The sequence below is a fragment of the Callithrix jacchus genome, chromosome 3, assembly GCF_049354715.1.
Source record: "Callithrix jacchus isolate 240 chromosome 3, calJac240_pri, whole genome shotgun sequence".
Lineage (NCBI taxonomy): Eukaryota > Metazoa > Chordata > Mammalia > Primates > Cebidae > Callithrix > Callithrix jacchus.
Genome location: NC_133504.1, coordinates 94,503,895 through 94,521,361, shown reverse-complemented (window position 1 = coordinate 94,521,361; position 17,467 = coordinate 94,503,895). Strand labels below are relative to the sequence as shown.

The following is a 17,467-nucleotide window of genomic DNA, read 5'->3' as shown; positions in this document are numbered from 1 at the left end:
GCTTTCTGCCCGAAGTGGGGGCGAGGGTGACGGGAAGAGCGGAGGGGGTGGCTACAAGTTTAACTTCCCGGCCTCTCGAAAGGAAGAGACTCGGGTGGGAGAGGAAGAGGCGTAGGAGAAAGGGGTGGGTGCGGGGCAGGGTCCGGAGCCCAGCAGAGGAGGAGCTGGGGCCTAGTCGGCGCTATACCGGCGTCACTACGGCAAAGAAAGGCAAGGGGGAGGGGGAAGCAAGAGACTCAGGATGGACGCCGGACTGCTTTCGGTTTCTGCCCAAAGGTGCGGCCGGGCAGGGGGAAGGAAATAAAGGAAGAGAGGTTTGATGTGTGTTGCTGTCCTCGCAGCGAGCTATTCTGTGTCGTCTCTGACGCCACCGTACACTCCGCCTTCCAGCGCGCTCCCGCGCGCGCCCGCCCAGCTACCTCCACCACGCGCCCGTGCTAACCCTGAGGCTCCGGCTTGGGCGCGTGGACGCGCCCATTCCCCCCTCCTCTTCCAGCAGGAGAGGCCCCGGCTTCTCCAGCCTTCCCACCCTACCCCACCGCACCCAATAGGCTGGCTATTCAAGCCGCCCAGGGCCCGCACTGCCCCTCTTACCCGGCCGGCCACTAGGCCGGCCTCCTTCCCTTCCCTAGCCGTCCACACCCACGCGTACAGAGGGGCCGGGGCCTCCCTCAAGCTGCGGCCTCGGCCTCCTCCCCGCGCGGCAGCTGGTGCCTCCCCGGCCCTACGGGGCTCACGCGCACGACACAGCCACAAGATGTCCGCTCTGACGGAACTACTGCCAGCTGCCACGCTCCGCCCCTCCCCCTTCTCCTGCCTCTTCACCGCCGCGGATCAGTCCGCCAACGCCGCCGTCGCGAGCACAGGACCGATGTAAGGCTGAAGCCAGACGGCTTGCTTCCCACGTCCGGGGCCAAGTGAATACGTGCCAATGCCTTTTCCTTGTCCTTCTCGGAACAGCACCTTCTTATTGAACAGATCGGAGATTGGACTAGGAGGGCGGGGGAGGGAGGCGGATCATGGGCTGGGGGGAGGGTAAACGAGTGGCGGAAACCCTTAGGCTCAGAGAAGCATCGAGAACCGGAAGGAGACCATGGGAGGAAGGTAAAGCAAGCAGCCGCTGCGCGACCAAGCCCCACGCCCCTCCCCACAGCGTCCCCCAGTTTCCTCACTTGGTATTGAGGCGACGACTCTCGCGAGAACTTCGTGGCTGGCTAACCGAAGCAGTAGCTCTGCAATGACTTAAGAGCAGTTTTGGGCGCTCTTCCTCTCGGGGTCCCGCCCCCAAAATCCATAAATTCTCGCGAGACGCAGTGAGGCACCGGCTCGAACTGGGGCGGGCCACGGCCAGGAAAGCACCGCCCCTGAATGTTTAAGCCGGTGGTTGGAAGAGGAAATGGAATTCCCCGGACTTGTAAGAGCGCGCGCCGACACAGTCCTCTCTCACGCGCCCAATCAGGAGTGTGCGGTGGGAGGTGTCATGGATTAATTACCAGATAACTTGAGTCGATGTTGAGCCGGGATTTTGAGATTTCCGGTGGAGCAGGTGAGCAGTATTTACTTGCCTGCCCTCCTGGGCTTGTTATGCTGTGGGAGAAGGCTCCCCTCAAGATGGGAACAGTAGTTTTAAATAGACTCAGGTTGGCGGCTCATCAGCGGTCCCACGTGCTGAAGTCCAGTGCCTGTCTGACCCTAAAGGAGCAACACTGAGAAGAGCAGGCCCAACAGGCCAGTTCCCAGAGTTAGAGCAGCCCGAGTCAAGCTCAACTGAGTCGATGGGGCTGGGACAGAGAGGGTTAGGGGCAGAGTGGTGGTCACGGGTCTCCGTAATCAATCGCAACCATCCACCAAGTGTAGAAGTGGAAACAAGCTGAACTTCTCAATACCTTTAACTTCTGTTGCTGTGTTTCAGTTACTGAGCCAGAAAGTGGCGAGACTAATTAAAAAATTAGGCAGAGTTTAGAGTCAGAAAAACCATACGGTACTTCCTCAAAGATCCAAGTTGGGAAGTGGGGTTTACATAAATAGGATTGGCCTGTTTTAGTCAAGGATTTAAAGTATGGAGAGGGCAGTTACACTCTGTAGTGTATTCTTTAGGCAAAAGAAAGACCTTAATGTTGGGTGGGTAAGCACTGACCAGCTTAAGGTTTTCTAACATTCCTTAATGACCCCAGTTACTGAAGTGGAGATTTTCAATTACATGGAAAAAATAAACTTATTTTAACAATACTCTTAATTTGAAAACTTGCAGGAAGTTTTACCTAATAAAAACAGATCAACAATGATGAATATAAGTGGTCTAATATATACTGTTCAAGTGACCATGTAGTGTCACTAGAGCAATTAGTGAAGCAGTGCTTCTCAAACTAGTATCCATAGGAACCACCCGGGGCTTTGTTGAAAATGCGACTTTTATTTGGTAGGGCAGAGATCCTACATTTCTTTTTTTTTTTTTGAGACAGGGTTTCGCTCTTGTTACCCAGGCTGGAGTGCAATGGCGCGATCTCGGCTCACCGTGACCTCGACCTTCTGGGTTCAGGCAATTCTCCTCCCTCAGCCTCCCGAGTAGCTGGGATTACAGGCGCGCACCACCATGCCCAGCTAATTTTTTGTATTTTTAGTAGAGACGGGGTTTCACCATGTTGACCAGGATGGTCTCGATCTGTTGACCTCGTGATCCACCTGCCTCGGCTTCCCAAAGTGCTGAGATTACAGGCTTGAGCCGAGATCCTACATTTCTAACTAACTCCCAGGTGATAGACATTTTGCTAGTCTGAACCACCCGGTGAGTAGCAAAGCACTGAAGTTCTCACCTCATGGCCTAACTGCTCATGAGGCTCACCTCATGAACACCTCTGACCCCTCCCTCCTCCCTGAATAATCTATGTTCTCTTTCCTAGCTAGCCAAATAATAGAAGCACAGATGATTAGGCATGAAGGTGGAGGGAGGAACCCGGGTTTCTAATTGCTTCTCATTTGTTTGCTATTGGCCTGTTTAGTTATCTTCAGACTCCGTTTCTTCACTGCCAAAGTAAGTAATAACTGTCCTTTCTCATAGGGTGATTGTGTAGTTTAAGTGTCATAATATATGTGAAAGGACACTGTAGACCCTACAATGCTGTATAAATCTAAGTTACTAAAGTAACCAGTCAGACATTAACTGGCCATAGTGTGAAACCAATGTATGGTAATAATAGTGGCCGGGCACGGTGGCTCACGCCTGTAATCCCAGCACTTTGGGAGGCCCAGACAGGTGGATCATTTGAGGTCAGGAGTTTGAGACCAGCCTGGCCAGCATGGTGAAACCCCATCTGTACTAAAAATACAAAAATTGGCTGGCCGTGGTGGCCAGCCCCTGTAATCCCAACTGTTTGGGAGTCTGGGAGGTGGAGATTGTGGTGAGCCAAGATCAGACGACTGCACGCGAGTCTGGGCGACAGAGTGAGACCCTGTCCTCCCCCCAAAAAAATCGTAATATATATGGAGTTCTAGATTATCCATGCTTATAAAGGCAAGTGATTGTGTAATCACAAATTCATTTGTGTTAGGCACTAAATTCCTTAGTTGATTAGGCTTTCTGCTTATACTTGTTTGTATTTGTATTAATGGACTTACATTTCTGCTCATATTTTGCCATGGTTAAAATCAAAAGGCACATACCTAGAGGCATTTTGATGCCTTAGGATAAAGCAGGCCAAGCGTAAGTCAAATTTTTAAACATTATTCATACACCTGTTGTTACAGAGAGCCCACCGTACAGTTGCAAATAAAGTTAAAACATACTGATTTTACTTGAATTACAATGGTAGAAATGTTCTCATTTGAAACAAGAAAGGAAAATGATCGTGTTTTTTATATTGTAATCGGAGATATGCTAAAAAGAAAAAAGATTCTGGCTGTAAATACTGAGAGAAAAATTTACATTTAGAAATTAATAAAGGTACAAAAATGTTGACAATATGCTTAAAAGTAACCCCTTAATAAATATTACTTTGAAGTCCTAAAAAGGATTAAAAAAAAAATTAGGCTGGGCTGGTGGATCACCCTGTAATCCTAGCACTTTGGGTGGCCAACGTGGAAGGATGACGACTTGAGCCCAGGAGTTTGAGACCAGCCTGGACAACACAGGATGACCCCATCTCTACAAAAATAAAAAATATTAGCCAGGCATGGTGGTACAAACCTATGTTCTCATCTACTTGGGAGGCTGAGGTGGGAGGATTGTCTGAGCCTGGGAGGTAGAGGCTGCAGTGAGCTGTGATTGTGACATTACACTCAAGCCTGGGTGACCGAGCAAGACCCTGTCTCGGAAAAAATTACTAGTAAATGGGCATTTTAATCTACGAATGTGAATAATGGTGGTTTGCCAGGGTCTTAATATTATGTGAATTCATCAGTGAGGCCACATTATTATAATAACTTGAGTAAAGAGTTACTTAGAATGTACTGATGAATAAACATAATTAACATACATTATATATATACTTATGTTAATATTGTATCTATGTTTTTGTATATCTTCGTAGCTTTGTTACAGAATATTATAACTTTCCAAAGACACTGGCTCTAGTACAGTGTATACCATTTTATTAGTTTAATTAAATTATAAATGTTATGGTCCAGTTTTTATATTCAGAATGCTCATTTACATAGTCTGCCTGGAACAAGTACTTTGGAGCCCACGTCAACCAAATGTTACTTTACATTGCTTGCACAAAAGTCAAATTAATTTCTAATCAATTCAGAATCTCATTAAGTCAAATTAATTTGGTTTAAGAAACTGTACTTTATTTCATGCTAAGAAAATCATTTTGGCCTTAAATTAATAAGGCTTTTGGCATGTAATGAACCATGCACAAATCTTTGAGATAAAAATAGAGTATTTTTCTACACAAAAACTTACACACAAATGTTCAGAGTAGGGCTATTCATAAGAGCTAAAAAGTAGAAACAACTCAAATGTTGATCAGCTGATGAATGAATAAAGAAGATGTGCTATATTTGTATAGTGGAATACTCTTATTATAATAAGAAGGAACAAAGTACTAATATATGTTACAAAATGTATCTTGAAGCCTTAAAACATTCTGTCAAGTGAAAGCCAGATGCAAAAGGCCACATATTGTTTGATTCCATTTATATGAAATGACCAGAACAGTGCATTCTGTCTTTCAAAAAGCTTGTTTACTTACAAACACAGGTTAAAAAAAAAAAAAAAATCTTTGTAAGACCACTGTTGGTGTAGGATGAGGCAGGATAAAGAGACTTCGATTCAGTTTGTCAGTCAGTGATGCTTAGGTCTGAATAGGCAAGTGGGAGTCTTTCAGGCTTAGGACAAAGAATGTTAATGTAGTAGAGATCTTTTGTTAGAATCACTGCTATTTTTCTATTTATTTAAAAAATATCAAACCACTATTATGTGCTAGGCACTGAAGATACATAAACAAAAGACAGATGTCACCTATATAACAAGACAGATATCATTGTAGGAAAATCTTTTTAGGAGACCAGTATATATCAGACATCATAGAGTGGGTTCAGTGACATAAAAGTGTGCAGAGAGCACTGTTAATGTACTGAACTTAGCTGGGGGTAGTCAGGAAAACTCTCTGAGGAAGAGAGTTGTATTAAAACAAATGGAAAAAAGGGAGCAAGGCAAAGTTGGAAAAACAATAGTGAGGGAGGCTCCTCGGCAGAGGGATCAGCATGCAATGTCTCAGAGATGACTTGATAAGTTTTTGAGACTATAAACACTTTGGCTGCAGTATTGGGAGATTGAAGTGGAAGGGGCAGGGCAGCAAGGAGAGAATGAGAAGACAGAAATATGAGGAGACAGGATAGATTTTAAAGACATGACTGGAGATACAGAGGGCATTTTATGCCAAAGGGGATGGGATGGGATGGGAGAATTGAATTTAACCAAAATGGCTTGATCAGATTTTGATGGCAAAAAGAAACTGATAGCAGTGTTGAAGCATGTGCCCAAAGTATGTATTGGGATGGAGACTAGAGGCAAGAAAAATAGGATGCTAATTAAATAATCCAGAAGAAATGCAAGAAAGATTTGAAATAGTTGCACTAATAAGAGATAGTACGGGAAGTAAATTTAGCTTATTTACTGGGTCGAGCTTGCCTAAAAAATATTTTGGGGGCAATTCTCAGTACAGGAAGTTAATTTAGTTTATTTACTGGGTCGAGCTTTAAATTAGCTGGGTGTGGTGGCATGTGCCTGTAAACCCAACTACTCAGGAGACTGAGGCAGGAGAATCCCTTGAACCTGGAGTCGGAGATTGCAGTGAGCCAAGATTACACCACTGCACTTCAGCCTGGTGACAGAACGAGCATCCGTCTCAAAAAAAAAAATTTGTTTTTTTGAGGGGAATTCTCCCTCCAGTTACTTTTATTAAAATGTACACTAAAATCAAGCCAGGCGCTGTGGCTTATGCCTGTAATTCTGGCACTTTGGGAGGCCAAAGCGGGAAGATCACTTGAGTCCAAGAGTTTGAGACCAGCCCGTGCAACATGATGAAACTGTGTCTCTACAAAAAAGTTAGGCATAGTAGCACATGCCTGTGGTCCCAGCTACTCTGGAAGCTGAGGTGGGAAGATCCCTTGAGCCTAGAAAGTAAAGGCAGCAGTGAGCCATGATCACACCATTGCACTTTAGCCTAGGTGACAGAGTGAGACCCTGTTACAAAAGAAAAAAAAAATTATAGAAAGAAGACAATAAAATGTGATATTCTAATAAAATAACTTGAAATGTAATAGTATGAACTTACGTTTTTAGCTCTTAAAGAACTATGAAACTAACGTTTACCTAACAGTGGAAACATGTTGCATGTTTTGTTTTTTGCAAATTAAATCTCTTGAAATACAAATGTAGGATAACTGCCACTTTCATTTATTTTAAATTTGGCCACATCTGTGCTAACTGCTGTGATCCATGTCTCAGTTCCTTACCACTTTACTAGAACCTTTGGGAGACCTTTGTTCATTCTTTGATACCATTTGGCTTTCATGTGGCCAGGAAAAAGAATTTATTGTCTATTTCTGTTCTATCTGCCTAAGATGTATTTATGTATGATTATAAGCAGGCAGCTAGCAGGGAAACCCTGGGTAAAGGGTATTTGATCCTGGTTTCTCTCCTACCACTACTTCAGCTCCCAACCCCTACCTAACTAATTAGACCCAATAGAAAAAGTCACAAGATTGAGGGCTGGGTGTGGTGGTGCACAGCTGTAATTCCAGCACTTTAGGAGGCCATGCTTAAATCCACGAGTCAGAGACCATCTTGGGTAACATGGCAAAACTCTGTCTGTACAGAAAATAAAAAATTAGCATGGCATGGTGGTGGGACCAGTAATCCCAGATACAAGGGAGGTTGGGGTGGTAGGATCACTTGAGCCCAGGAGGTCAGGGCTGCAGTGAGCTGTGATCAGGCCATTGCCTACCAGCCTGGATGACAGAGCAAGACCCTGTCTCCAAAGAAAAAAAAAGGAAGATTCAACTATTTTTTTTGTCTTGTCTTTGTGTGTTTTGAGACAGGGTCTCTCCATTACCCAGGTTGGAGTGCAGTGGCACCATCTTGGCTCACTGAAGCCTCTGCCTCCAGGGATCAAACAATCCTCCCTCCTCAGCCTCCTTAGTGGCTGGGACTACAGACATACACCACCAGGCCCGGCTAATTTTTTAACCTGCCCTCTCAGATTCTTTCTCCCTTTCCATCCATCTCCAATCCCCACTCCTTCAGGATACCCACTAGGGAATGGTTCTGTGGGTATCCTTAGCGTTCACTTATCACAGTCTGCAGAACCAACAGTCTAATGAATATAAACAAATTATAATGAGGAAGCCTCATTCTGAGGAACAGTAATGTATAAAACAAATAGCCCTCCAGGTCTGTGAGTTCCATATTCATGGATTCAACCAACCATGGATCAAAAATACATATTTTTACTTGCATATTTTTTCAAAATCTATACTTTCTTCTTGTTATTAAAAAATACAGTATATTTACAGAGTGTTTATATTGTACTAAGTATTATAAGCAATCTAAGGAAGATGTGCATAAGTTATTTGCAAATATGGCATTTTATATCATGGATTTGAGCATCCTTGGATTTTGGTATCTGAGGGTGGTTCTGGAAACAATCCCTCAGGAATACTGGAGGTTGACTATAATATGAAGTATATCAGGGACATATAAAGACAGGCACTCAGAGGAAGAGAATCTGGTTTACCAGCATACATGTAATAAAAACAGAATTTTAGTTGCCTGACATCTCAGTGTAAGCCAGAGAGGTGCTTGTTGGCTGCCCAAAGAACCTATTTCAGTTTAACCCTGAAAGAACGGGTCTATGTTGTCTAGCCTAAAGCAGTTACCTTTTCTTCATCTTTACCAGTCAGACCACAGCTACATTGTTTTTTTAACAGCTTTATTGAAATATAATTGACATACAATAAGTTATACATACCTAAATAAACAGTTTGATAAGCTGACATATGTATATACTCATGAAACTCACCAAAATGAAGATAATGAACTTCACTACAAGTTTCCTTGTGCTCTTTTATAAATCCTTTATCTTGTTTTTCCCCCACCCCTCTCTCTTCTTATCCATAGGAAACCTCTGATCTGTTTTCTGTCACTGTGGATTAGTTTGCATTTTTACGGTCCCATCAACTATGTCTGAGTGTTCCAATTTCTCCTAACTTGTTAGGGTTAATCTTTTCAATTTTAGCCATTGTAATAGGTGTGTAGTGGTATTTCATCATCATTTTAATTTGCATTCTCCTAGTGACTAATGATATTAAGCATCTTTTCATGTGCTTCTTTGTCATCCGCATATCTTCTTTGCTAAAATGTCTGTCTGTATTTCTCCCCATTGTTTATTGTATTCTTTTTGTCAGTAATTACAGGTGACACATATTATAGTGGCCTTAAATTTTTTAACTAATAAAATCATAACAAGGTAACATATAGCTGAAGGAATATGAAAAAGCATGACAGACTTTGTGAGATAGCAAAATTTAAGGTTTGACTATATAAATCTGAGTATTAGGTCAATTTTTTTTTTATTGTGAGTTTTTGGGTGAAACCTGCTAGACAGATTCTAAAGGAGAAGTCACACTATATCTATTTTTTAAAATATTAGATAGCAGAACCACCTCAATTCATACTGACTAGTCCCTAAGTCACTTCCACAATTAGGAGTATAGGCAGTAGTGTGATAGAACTTGCCTGTAACAGCTTACAAGAATCAGTTAAAAAATTTTAGGAATATTTCAGGCTGATTGTTAAACACAGCCATTATTAAAAACTAGTAATAGAAATAACAATTATATTAAAATCTGTTATATAAAGCTCAAAAGTAAATATTCAAAACTCACTTCCTAGTTACGGTATTACAGACATACCTGATTTTATTGAACTTCATAGATATGGTATTTTTTACAAATTGAAAGTTTGTAGCAGCCCATATTGAGCAAATTTGTGGTGCCATTTTTCCAACATCATGTGCTCCCTTTGTTAGTATGTTTTAGCGATATTTTTTTATTTAAATATGTACAGGCCAGGTGCAATCATGTAATCCCAGCATTATGGGAGGCAGAGACAGGAGGATTGCTTGGGCCCAGGAGTTTGAGATAAGCTTAGGCCACACAGTGATTTTGTCTCTACAAAAAATTTTTCTAAAATTTTCTAAAATAGCTATAGTCCCAGCTATTTGGGACTCTGAGGTGGGAGGATTACTGGAACCTGGGAGGTTGAGGTTGCTGTGAGCCGTGATCTTGCCACTGCACTCCAAACTGGTGACAGAGCAAGACTCTATCTCATAAAAAAAGTATGTACAGTCATTCTAGACCTAATGCTATTGCATACTTAATATAGTATAAACATATGCACCAGGAAAACAAAACTGTGCTGGGCAAAAAAAAAAAAAAAAAAGGAAAGCTAAAAATAGCTCTATCTAACCAAAATTCTGTTCATGTGAGGGAGCAACAGATGATACAAGAGGAGAGTTTCTTATAACCCCCAAATCAGCTTTTTAGTGGATGAAGCTTTTTTTGTCCAGAGTTACTGAAGCTTCTGGATGTTGTTAGTATTTAAGTTCCCAGACAGATTCAGTAAAATACTGTAGCAGTCCAGAGAAAACCAAATAAACTTACAGGGAGGGAGGAAGTGAAATTCTTACTCTAAAAGATAAATCTACTGCTAACGTTGAATGGCTGTCACAATTTAATTTTTTAAAAACTAGGCCAGGCACGGTGGCTCACGCCTGTAATCCCAGCACTTTGGGAGGCCCAGGCAGGCAGATCACAAGGCCAGGAGTTCGAGACCAGCCTGACCAACATAATGAAACTCCGTCTCTACTAAAAAATACAAAAAAATAGCCGGGCATGGTGGCACGCGCCTGTAATCCCAGCTACTCAGGAGGCTGAGGCAGGAGAGTTGCTTGTACCTGGGAGGCGAAGGTTGCAGTGAGCCAAGATCTCGCCACTGCACTCCACCTGGGTGACAGAGGGAGACTCTGCCCCCCCGCCCCCGCCCCCGCCCCAAAAAAATCTAGGAGAAACTGATTGGACAGGTGGCTCACATCTGTACTCCTAGCACTTTGGGAGGCCGAGGTGGGTGGATCACGAGGTCAAGAGATCGAGACCATCCTGGCCAACATGGTGAAACCCCATCTCTACTAAAAATACAAAAATTAGCCGGGTGTGGTGGCACACACCTGTAGTCCCAGCTAATCGGAAGGCTGAGGCAGGAGAATCACTTGAACTCGGGAGGTGGAGGTTGCAGTAAGCCAAGATCGTGCCACTGCACTGCAATCTGGCTACAGAGCAAGACTCGATCTCAAAAAAAAAAAAAAAAACAAAACTAGGAGAAACTAAGGATTTCAAATGGAATAGAAATTATCTTACACTCTAGGGTCTAAATGAAAGGCATATGTGTTTAAAATGTAAAAGAAAGAAACATATTACATTCTTCTTTTTGAGACAGTCTCACTGTGTCACCTAGGCTGTAGTGCATTGGCACCAACATGGCTCAGTGCAGCCTCAGCCTCCCAGGCTCAAGTGATCCTCCCATCTCAGCCACCCCCACCAAGGAGCTGGGACTATAGGCACATGTCACCACACTTAGCTAGTTTTAAAATCTTTTGTAGAAATGGGTTTTGCCACGTTGTCCATGCTTGTCTTGAACTCTGGGAATCAAGCGGTCTGCCCTCCTTGGCCTCCCAAAGTGCTGAGACTACAGTGTGAGCCACCGTACCCAGCCTCATATGACTTTGAATAAGGCATTTGCTTATGCTTTATAAGGTACTAGTAGTAAAAACTATTTAGAGTGATGCACATAAATAACGGTTCAGACATAAATATAAGACCTATAAATCTATAAAACTACTAGAAGAAAACAGGAATACCACTTCAGGATATCGAGTCTAAGCAAAGAGTTTATGGCTAAGACCTCAAAAGCACAAACAGCAAAGACAAAAATAGCCAGATTGGACTATATTAAACTGGAAAGCTTAGCAAAGGAAATAGCAGAGTGAAGAGATAACCTGTTGTATGGGAGAAAATGTTTACAAACTATTAATCCAACAAGGAACCAGAGTTGAGAATGTACAAGGAACATAAACAACTCAACAGCAAAAAGCAAATAACCCCATTAAAAGTGGGCAAAGGATGTGAATAGACATTTCTCAGAAGAAGACACAAATGCCCAATAAGTATGTGAAAAAATGTTTAATATCACTAATCATCAGGAAAATGCAAATGAAAACCACAATAAGGTATCACCTATGACAGAGGGGTTATTACTAAAAAGACAGAAAATAACAGATGCTGGTAAGGATGCAGAAGAAATTCTCTTTTTTTTTTCTTCTTGAGACAGAGTCTCACTCTGTTGCCCAGGCTGGAGTGCAGTGGTGTGATCTTGGCTCACTGCAACCTCCACCTCCTGGGTTCCAGCAATTGTCCTACCTAAGCCTCCCAAGTAGCTGGGATTACAGGCATGCACCACCATGCCCAGCTAATTTCTTTATATTTCTAGTAGAGATTGAGTTTTACCATATTGGCCAGGCTGGTCTCGAACTCCTGACCTTGTGATCCGCCCACCTCAACCTCCCAAAGTGCTGAGGTTACAGGCATGAGCCACTGCACCTGGCAGAAGAAATTCTTTTACACTGTCAATGGGAATGTAAATTAGTATAGCCACTATTGAAACATATTTCTCAAAAAAACTAAAAGAACTGCCATATTATCTGTCAATCTCACTATTGGGTATTTATTCAAAGGAAAATAAATCAGTATATCAAAGGGATACCTTCATTTGCATGTTCAGTGCCACACTGTTCACAACAGCAAAGAACATATCAACCTAAGTGTCCATCAACAGATGAATGGATAAAGCAAATGTGGTATATATACACAATGAATACTATCCAGTCACAAAAAAGAGAAATCATTTCCTTTGCAGAAACGTGGAAGGAACTGGAGGTTATTGTGTTAAGTGAAATAAGCCAGGCACAGAATGACAACTATCCCACGTTCTCTCACTCGTATGTGGAAACTAAACATGTTGATTTCATGGAGGCAGAGAGTGGAATGATGGTTACCAGAAGCTGGGAAAGGTGTCTGGGTTGGAGGGGCAGTTGAAGAGAGGTTGGGTACAAATATACAGTGAGATATGAAACAAAGGAATGTTTAATAACAGAGTAGGGTAACTAGTATAGTTAGTTATAGTGAATGATTTTTATATTTCAAAATAGCTAGGAGAGGACTTGAAATGTTCCCAGCACTTAGAAATATTTGAGGTGATGGATACCCTAGATACCCTGACTTGGTCAGTACATATTCTATGCATGTAACATAATATCCTATATACCTCCTAAATATGTAAACCATCGTGTATCAGTTTTTCAAAAAGTATAGCAGTTTGGTACAAAAACTAGCTGGGCATGGTGGCAGCCGCCAATAGTCGCAGCTACTCCAGAGGCTGAGGCAGGAGGATCGCTCGAACCCAGGAGGCAGAGGTTGCTGCAGTGAGCTGAGATGGAGCCACTGCACTCCAGCCTAGGTAACAGAACAAGACTCCATGATTAAAAAAAAAAAAAAAAAAAAAAAAAAAAAGTGTAGCCATTTAGTATTAAACTGGAAGGACTGAAGAACCTAACAAATTATCTTTAAACCAGTCAATGCCCTATGTAATTTGTTTACCAATAAATTGGATGGAACAGATGGAACTTTGTAGCAGACACAGGTGGTTTATTTTTAAATGAGGAAGGAATACAAATTCCCCAGGAGATAATCTCTTTCTCTAAGAACGTAAAGTTTTACAGAGGAGCTAGAATATTCTCATATGAAAAATACCTAAGAATATATGAAAGTAATATATAAAACAAAACTATTATATATATATTAACAATAACTTAGTTGTTCAGTTTTTAGTTACTGCTGAACATCCTGACAATTTAAATAAATCACTGTTTTTTCCCTAACCCTGTCTTAATTTCTACTCAGTTCCTCTCCTAAACAATCTGCTTACGTGAATATATTTTTCCAGTCACCAAGACTAAGAATCAGTATATTGGAGTCATCTTTGTCTTTCACCCTTCCCTTATCAGTGTCCATTTCTACTTATTTAGGCCTTCAGTGCATATTACACCTTACATTTTATAACAGTTTATACATTTTAAAAGATTTCCATCATTCTATAATCACTGTGAGTTAAGCAGAAGTGACTAACATTTCATTACTCAAGTATTTATTGAGGGCCTACAAGGTGACTGACATATAAATAAGGATGCAGAATCAGACAGGTTAAATGACTTGCCCAAGGTGACAGGATCAGTCATTACTAGCAGTCCTGTAATTCTAATGTCAACATTCTTTTCATTACACTATGATGCCTCTCAACTCATATTTGGTCCATTACTGTACATTCACAGTGGGCTTCTCTGCCTCTGCTTTTCCTTCTCCAGACTATCTTGCACAGCACCATTAAATTAAACAGTTGGCTGGGTGTGGTGGCTTACCGCTGTAATCTCAGCACTTTGGGAGGCCGAGGTGGGCAGATCATGAGGTCAGGAGTTCAAGACGAGCCTTACCAATATGGTGAAACTCCCTCTCTACTAAAAATACAAAAATTAGCTGGGTATGGTTGTGCCTGCCTGTAATCCCAGCTACTCAGGAGGCTGAGGCAGGAGAACTGCTTGAACCCGAGAGGTGGAGGTTGCGGTGAGCCAAGAGCACACCAGTGTACTCCAGCCTGGGCAACAGAGTGAGACTCCATCTCAAAAAAAAAAAAAATATTAAACACAGCTTTCATTATAATGTAGCACAATAAAGAACTTTTCAATGGTTTCCTAAAAGAGAGATGTATACAGGATAAAAACTTTATCTCTGCTTTTACACTTGAAATCTCTATTTAACTGTGATCCTCATATTCTTTTGAACCTACTTTTACTTTTCTAAGAGTATGCCTTTGCTTTTAGCAATGTTAACCTTGAGTTTCAAGTCTTTAAGTAACAGTTATTGCCATAGACCTAGGTATTTGTGCACGAAGCATTAGCTATAGACAATATATGCACAACAGCTACCTTGTGTATTTTGAGAGAGGATACAGAACTTCTAGTAAAGTTTATGATATTAAAAAAAAAAAAAAGTCCCCTTGGCCGGGTGAGGTGCCTTATGCCTGTAATCCCGGTGTTTTGGGATGCCAAAGCAGGAGGATCACTTAAGACCGGGAGTTTGAGACCAGTCTGAGCAACATAGTGAGACCCTGTTTCTACACACACACATAAATAAATAAATAAATAAAAATGCCAGGCATGGTGGTGCATGCCTGTAATCTCAGCTACTCAAGGAGGCTGAGGTGGGAGAATCAGTTGAGGCCAGGAGTTCAAAGCTTCAGTGAGCTATGATCAGGCCATTGCACTTCAGCCTTCATGACAGAAAGTCTGTCTTAAAAAAAGTATTTTAGAGTTTCACTTCTGATAATTACGAACTTAGTGGTTTTGACCATACTTCTGTTGTGAACAACTATAAAAGCTAGACCAAAACAAAGCAAACACCCATTTAAAGGCACTTGTTAGAGAAAAGTACTTTCCACTATCACAACAAAGAAAAAGGCAAAATATGTGACAGGTGTCTTTAGATTTGGAGGCAAAACATAGTACAATTGTGTTAGCTGTTCTTGGAGGCTTAACTGTAGCTATAGGACTACTACCAGTTTTGGCCAGGCACAGTGGCTCACACCTGTAATCCCAGCATTTTGGGAGGCTGAGGCAGGTGGATAACCTGAGGTCAGAAGTTCAAGACCAGCCTGGCCAACATAGTGAAACCTCGTCTCTACCAAAAATACAAAAATTAACCGGGTGTGGTGGTGCACACCTGTAATCCCAGCTAATCGGCTGAGACAGGAGAATCACTTGAACCTGGGAGGCAGAGACTGCAGTGCGCCAAGATCTTGCCACTGCACTCCAGCCTGGGTGACAGAGCAAGACTGTGTCTCAAAAAATAAACAAATAAGTTTTGAGCGGGGTGGGGCCCAGACTTAGGCTTTATGATCCTGTAGACCCAATGGTATTGGAAGTTAATGTAAGAGAGATGTTATATGAAGCCTCTGGCAAGTTTAGGTACAAGAATTACAACACAGACCCTGAAGGTTTTGGAGTAAGGCTGTATTTTCCTTAACCATGGTTTTGTTCCTTTTTTTTTTTCTTTTAAAAGCACCTGTTGATTTGTGCTGCTACCTGGAAGAGATGCAACACCTGATCATGGGACATCAAGTGACTGTGTGAATCAAACTGCCCATCATGAATTGGTGTTAATTTGACTCACCAAACTGTACAAATGAATGAGCACAGGAACAATGCATTACATATGGGACTGGAACCATGAATGAGCAGGTGACTAGACTCCTACAGTACCTGCCTGTACTCCTTCAACACTTCTCCCTCAATGCACATAAACTGTCATCATAAGGAGTTCCCTCTGACCAGTTAATGGAAGAGAAAAAAGTATGGATCTTGTGGATATCCTAATATATCTCTGGCCATTGGACCCCTAGAAACCTTTGGCAAGTCCTGGAAGTTTTTCAAGGTTCATCTTGCACCTTTCTTACAAAAACATGTAGAATGCTGCCTACTTCTGCTCATCAGTTTTATTTAATATAATTTCATTACTATAATGGATCAGTGTGATGTTCTATGGAATAACAATATCATCAAGGTCCCTTCATACCATATAGAGAACAGGAGAGTTGATGTAGCCTGAGACAAGACAGTCAGGACTTACCGATGTCCCTCCTATGTAAATATTTCAACAGTTTGTTTCTGATTCTCCTTATGACTAGAATGGGGCTGGGGGACATTTCCAGATCAATATCAGATCAGTATCATGCCAACATGTATATTAATTTCTTCCAAAGAAGATACCACACCTAGAACTGTCATTCCCTATGGTGAATCTGGTGGCCACAGGAAATTTAAATGAGAATGTGGTATGAATCACCTTGGCAGCATGGTGGCACTAATCTCTGCAATTTCTTTTGCTTTTTCTATTTTGCTTTTTGATATTGTAGAAATGGAGTCTTGCTGTCTTATCTAGGCTGGTCTCAAACTCCTGGGGTCAAGCAATCCTCCTGCCTTGGCCTCCCAAAGCGCTGGGGTTACAGGCATGATCTACTGTGCCTGGCCAATCTCTACAATTTCCTCAGGGATATGGTACTGTTTTTCCTTTACTATCTTAATAAGGAGTGGCAGAAAGCAGACCTAAGCTGCTGTGTAGCACTTTCCATCTATGATGGCAATCACTCCATAGATCAGGAACCAAAATAAAGTTTGTTATTAAAATATATCTGCTACTACAACACATCCGCGACTGGAGAAACAACCACAGTATGGGTCACTCTGGATCCACTGTTAGCCACAGTCAGGCCAAGATTCCATCACTTGACTTGCTTAGGTCCCCTACTTTGACCACTTGTCCAAGGTAGAATTTATAGTTTTGGGTTTCTAGTATTAGTACAAGTTTAGAAACAGTGCCTTAAGAAATCTGGCCAACCGGGTGTGGTGGCTCATGCCTGTAATCCTAGCACTTTGGGAGGCCAAAGCAGGTGGATCATGAGGTCAGGAGTTCAAGAACATCCTGGCCAACATGGTGAAACCCCATCTCTATTAAAACTGCTAAAATTAGGCAGGTGCCTGTAATCACAGCTACTCAGGAATCAGAGGCAGGAGAATCGCTTGAACCTGAGAGGCAGAGATTGCAGTGAGCTGAATCACGCCACTGCACTTCAGCCTGGGCGACAGAGTGAGACTACCTCTCAAAAAAACAATTCTAGCCAGCCTGGCCAACATGATGAAACCCCATCTCTACCAAAAATATAAAAACTAGCTTGGCATGGTAGTGCACACCTATAGTCTCAGCTACTCGGGAGGCAGAAGCTGTAGTGAGCTGAGATCAC

At 42.1% G+C, this 17,467-nt stretch overlaps 2 protein-coding genes across 14 annotated transcripts in view; one reads left to right on the top strand and one right to left on the bottom strand.

Annotated features, from left to right (window-relative positions):
- UBE2D3 (ubiquitin conjugating enzyme E2 D3) overlaps positions 1–17,467 on the bottom strand; it is a 71,389-nt gene that overhangs the window by 31,412 nt on the left and 22,510 nt on the right. For 4 of the 13 annotated variants that reach the window (XM_078366762.1, XM_078366767.1, XM_078366760.1 and 1 more), the window contains exon 1: positions 1,173–1,293. The exons of 2 other annotated variants lie outside the window; for them this stretch is intronic. The gene's annotated coding sequence lies outside the window, so the exon portion shown is untranslated. Of the gene's footprint in view, positions 1–442; positions 778–817; positions 994–1,172; positions 1,294–17,467 lie in introns of those variants that run through there. 7 more of the 13 variants (XM_078366759.1, XM_078366764.1, XM_078366761.1 and 4 more) reach the window with 4 other exon arrangements.
- Positions 155–17,393, top strand: LOC108590841 (uncharacterized). The gene is made up of 2 exons (XM_035293224.3): positions 155–1,546; positions 15,730–17,393. The coding sequence occupies exon 1, from the start codon at positions 320–322 to the stop codon at positions 875–877; it is 558 nt and encodes a 185-aa protein (XP_035149115.1). The 5' UTR covers positions 155–319; the 3' UTR covers positions 878–1,546; positions 15,730–17,393.

Coding starts and splice junctions, on each gene's coding strand:
- LOC108590841 (XM_035293224.3), top strand. CDS start 320: ATGTGTGTTGCTGTCCTCGCAGCGAGCTATTCTGTGTCGTCTCTGACG.